Source organism: Lactuca virosa, chromosome 7 (assembly GCF_052849685.1).
Source record: "Lactuca virosa cultivar CGN04683 chromosome 7, Lactuca_virosa_CGN04683_v6, whole genome shotgun sequence".
NCBI classification, from domain to species: domain Eukaryota; kingdom Viridiplantae; phylum Streptophyta; class Magnoliopsida; order Asterales; family Asteraceae; genus Lactuca; species Lactuca virosa.
In genome coordinates, this window is record NC_136432.1 from 285,492,526 (window position 1) to 285,497,210 (window position 4,685).

General features: G+C 35.7%; 1 protein-coding gene across 2 annotated transcripts; it reads left to right on the forward strand.

Moving 5' to 3' along the window:
• Nucleotides 1-823: 823 nt before the first annotated feature.
• On the forward strand, nt 824-3,829 carry LOC145124411 (uncharacterized protein At4g26450). Of its 2 annotated transcripts, none has more exons than XM_079059735.1 (5): nt 824-1,051; nt 1,268-2,835; nt 2,910-3,090; nt 3,249-3,327; nt 3,601-3,829. In XM_079059735.1, the coding sequence occupies exons 2-4, from the start codon at nt 1,358-1,360 to the stop codon at nt 3,318-3,320; spliced, it is 1,731 nt and encodes a 576-aa protein (XP_078915861.1). In that variant the 5' UTR covers nt 824-1,051; nt 1,268-1,357; the 3' UTR covers nt 3,321-3,327; nt 3,601-3,829. The 2 variants fall into 2 exon arrangements, with proteins under 2 accessions (XP_078915861.1, XP_078915860.1); XM_079059734.1 differs by having other exon boundaries at nt 3,249-3,303.
• The last annotated feature ends 856 nt before the right edge of the window (nt 3,830-4,685 follow it).

Consider the following 4,685-nt stretch of genomic DNA (forward strand, 5'->3'; position numbering starts at 1 on the left):
GTGCAAACCCTAGCCATCACATCCCTTTAATAAGGGCACTAATCCCAAAAATTAGGGTTTTACATGTAGGCGGCCACCACATTGTGGCCACTATGCTGCCATGCCGTGGTACTCAAAATGAATGCACATTCTTACGCCGTGGTGCATTCCCCCACCACGTCGTGACCAACCAAAACTCCAAAATTTAAATCTTTAAATGCTAAAAACACGAAGGAAAATATACCTAGAACTAGTGTTACATATACAAATTATTGACCAAAGACAAAAGACTTGTATGATTCCAATGTGAAATTTCTTAAATGAATTGAAACTGAAAGAAATTTTAATTTGATGAAACATTTCAATGTTCTAAAACTAGAACTATTTAAATTTCAGTATTGAAAAATTCTTTTAAGTTTAAAAAACTAGTTAATTTAAATTTGAGTTTATTTTAGCAGCTTGTAGTTGTTATAAAACAAACAATTTTCTTTTTACAGAATACATGTATTTAATCTATCTCTTTTACTGCAAAGGTCTGCAGATATAATCTGCTGTAAGACTTTTTGTTTATGAAAAAACAAACACCTTATCCTATTTTGACATTAATCTCAATTTAAAACTAAAATAGTTTAACTTTGGAACTTTGGGTCATATCAAGTATCTTACGCATCAACCCAATATGAAGACCAAATATAAGCCCATTGTTAAGTCCAATGTGCTTATTTGATTATAGATTATTCATTATTGATCCTCTTAAAAATCTATATTCATTTTGATTTTTTTGACCATTTTCCGATTTCAATCTCTGTAAAATAGCCTCCTATTAAAACTTCCGACCAGAACACATTTTCTTGATGGCTTCTTTCTCTCTCCGCCGTGTCAATGGCGATCGGAGCTTCACCCCTCGTTTTCACCACCGTCCAAGTTAGTTCATCACCTTCATAATTCATTAACGCCGCCGTAATCCACCGACGGGCCTCCACCGGACCCTCAATTAGGACCCACGTAGTAATAACTTCATAATAATTCCACCAGCAAAAATCGTTTCCCCTAAATTCATCCACCAGCACAGGTACGTCAATGAATACACTACACTCATACTGGTAATTTGTTTCCAAAGAACTCAGCTTTATGTCTCCCAATCTATCACTCTATTTGGGTTAATTTCTCCAGACGATCCAAGATCCATGCCATTTTGCTAATTTTGCTTTAGTAATTGAATTCGTTTATGTGTTTGTATACTTAATTAACTTGTATACGTACGTGTTTATGTTGATTTTCTCGGCAGGGATTCAGTTGACTACAAATTGCCAAGCGTAGCCAATCTCGTTTTCCCCTTTTATAGGGCAACATAATCAGATAATTCAAATTAGTAGTTATGCAGAGGCATCGTAATCCTGCCAATGGATATAGGTCTAATCCTATCGGAATCGGCGGCAGTGCTGGTGGCGTAGCTGCCGGTGGTCCGGGTTACCGAAATTACAATCGGAGTGGTTTTGGCCGGGGTCAGCCTCCTCCACCTCGCAGGATTGATATCTTCTTAGAAGCTGGGAAATTAGCAACCGAGTATCTAGTTTCAAAAGGTTTACTTCCACCAAATTCGCTTAATGCCAAATGGCAAAATAGTAATCTGAAGAATCAGATCGGTGGTGCCGACGGCGTTTCTGATGCCGTTTCCGGTACTACTACTAGTCGGAGAAGGCTTTCCGACGATTACAGTGGTGCAACAGGTTCACGAGATGGAATTAGGGCTAGGAAAACAACGGGATCTTTCAAAAACCCTGCGTTTGAATATAATCATGAAATTAACCGAAGTTCTTCATGGTCAGAAAAGGTTAAAGGTTCTTCAGATAAACAAGGAGAGGGTGATTCCTTTTCTGGATCCATGGAAGAACAGAGATCTGGAAAAGATGGTACTAGTGAGGACCAAAAATCAGTCTCTGGTGATTTAGAATCAAAAAATCACAATACTGCTAACATAGAGACAACAATTGAGAACCAACAAAACCAATCCCCTGATGATAATCCAAGCATCAAGACTCCAAATTCAGATCAGGTGATTGTTGATGACTCGAAGAACCCTAACATGAGTACAGAAGAGGTTATTACAGATGATAGTAATCAAGATTCAGAGAAACCTATCGTTAAAGAAGAGAATAACAACAATACTGCAAACAATAACAATAGCAGTACTAGTGATCTGCTAACACTCATCAGGTTTAACAAAGTACCCACAAGAACACGTTCTTCCATTAAGGGCTCAAAAAGTGACCCGATAGACAAAACCCAGAATTCTGGAGAACCCGAGAACAAAAATCAAGAATTAAACGATGAAATGAAGATTGAAGAAGATGAAAAGTACAAATTTGGACATGGGGTATGCACAAGATCTCAATCTTTCCCTCAAAGATCCTCCATTTCTGAACAAGAATCAAGTGAAGAACACCATGGATATGCTAGATGCAGCTCTGATTTATTGGGTAGAGGTGAGAAACGATCACTCCAAATCAATGATAAGACAGAAGGATCCAAGAAGCTTAAAGATTGGGTTTCTCCAAACACTCAAACAGATGATTATGCAGAAGAGAAGCAACTTTTTCCTAGTTCTTTGTCTTCTTTCAAGATTTGTGATCTCAATTTAACGGGAGGCTCTGAAGTAAACGAGAATAATCATGATACCAATAAAGTCATTGCCTTTCCAGCAATCAGTCAAACAAAACAAGAGCCAGTGACTGTTGACTTTGACTTGTCAATGACGAATACAAGGCGGGGAGCTGATGGGAAAGAAGTTGAAATCATTGATTTGGATTGTGATTCTGTACAAGATGATAAAGATTTCAATAACTCAGAACGGAGGTAAGTCGAATATTTTTACAAAATGGAATTTAATTTATCACATAACTAAACATAAGACCTTTTCAATCACATAGGGAGGAAGCTATATTTACAGATCTTGAAAGCTTTCCAGATAGCATGCAGAGAGTTAGTGACATGCCTCAAGATGGTTATGGGCTTATGATATCAGAGTTGCTTGAGGCTGATATTCCGAATTCTAGTGTTTCATCTGGTGTTAATTCTATGCATAATGAGATTAGTCTCCAAAATGAAGAGGTATGTTATATAATTCATTTTTAGCAATTTTACTTTACCCTATCTACCAATATTGCTATTATGGGTAAAAATAAAGTTGGTTGTGAAAGCCTGAAAGGAGTAAAGTATGTTGCTATTTATGATGGTATTAAGTTTGAGTGATTTGATGGTTATTTCAGGGGATTCTTGGTGACGATGAGTCCATATATATGTCATTGGGAGAAATACCGATAAGTATGCCACAACTTTAATTTATTGGTAATTTTATTTTATTTATTTACTTAAAAAAAAAACGTTGCTATGAATGTTCATAACGAGGAGGTCATTCACGTCTTTTCGCACAGACGAAAGATCGATAGCCAGTTTTGGGTGGGACAGAAAATTGCAATCTTTGTCCAAGTCCAAGGCATGCCAGATGCAGTACAGCTTGTTCTGTCATGTCATGTCAGAAGACTTGATTTGTTTTTGTTTTCTTTTTCATTTTGAATTGTGGGCCCGTGTACTTATGGGTGTTTTTTTGGTGTGTCCTAGGTTTTGTGCCGGTCTGGGATCAGCAGCCGTCGCAGGGATACGATAAGCGGTATTAGAAAATGATGCATATATAGCATAAGTGTGTGTAATGTGGTATGTTCATTTGTAATAAAAGATGCCATTTTAGGTTATTTAATACTTTAGAGTTTGTGTATTTTGGCCTTTCTTTTATTTAGATGAATTGAACACATGGTTGATTATTATAATTGGAATGGTTAATATTTCTTTTTGTTATATATAATGTGAGATATGAAAGGAAAATAGAAAATTTGAAAATAAGACGTGTTTTGTTGTGTTGTCCATCGTGTTGTTTTTGGTTTAAATATGAAAATAAAATAATATTGTCGGGATCATGTTTATTGTTTGTAGAGTAAGTTTATGTCTTTGTTTATGTTTTTATTTATTTTTTAAATTAGAGTAGGTTATAAGTTAAAAGATGATGTTCATCGGTTCTGATTTTGTGGTTTGAATGTTTTCGTTACCTAATTTGGTATCCACGTGGTTGATTTATCGCTTGTGATTATTTGGAGAACCACCCATTTTGACGCAATTAGGTGGCAACAAATCCAGGGTACGATAATGATAACGTTATGCAATCGATCGTACAAAGTACAAACACTAGGCAATCGATCGGGTTCATGATATTAGGGTTTCAAATATTATTAATTAACAATCTCAAATCTATAATTTAACGTGAAACACATAAACTTTCATCGACGGGATTACGGGCTTTAAGTGTAAAATTATGTAAGTCCAGAGGGCAAGCGTAAAATTTCGCAAGTGCGAGAGGGTTATTTGTTAAGTACAAATCTTCATAAATGGTTCCTTAGGTTTTTAATATCAAGTTTATTCCTTAATATTTTTGCTCTCAAGAAAAGCCTATATGGTTTCAATTTGTTGATGGTCTTATCTAAAAACACTTTTATACCCTTCTTTATATTATTTTATATTTATTTAAATAATATTAACATAAAAATATAAATAAAAAACCCTATTATTCCTAACCCTCCTCCCAAGATGTGAGTTATCTTCCCCATCTTAATTCTCTTCCCTTTTTCTGGTTTTTGGCGGCCCCACGTCTTCGA

What these genes read in the sequence shown, in the direction of transcription:
- LOC145124411 (XM_079059734.1), top strand. Translation starts at nt 1,358, where the DNA reads ATGCAGAGGCATCGTAATCCTGCCAATGGATATAGGTCTAATCCTATC. An exon ending in TTCAATAACTCAGAACGGAG is followed by an intron (nt 2,836 to 2,909) that starts GTAAGTCGAATA and finishes TCAATCACATAG; the next exon opens with GGAGGAAGCTATATTTACAG. An exon ending in ATTGGGAGAAATACCGATAA is followed by an intron (nt 3,304 to 3,600) that starts GTATGCCACAAC and finishes GGTGTGTCCTAG; the next exon opens with GTTTTGTGCCGGTCTGGGAT.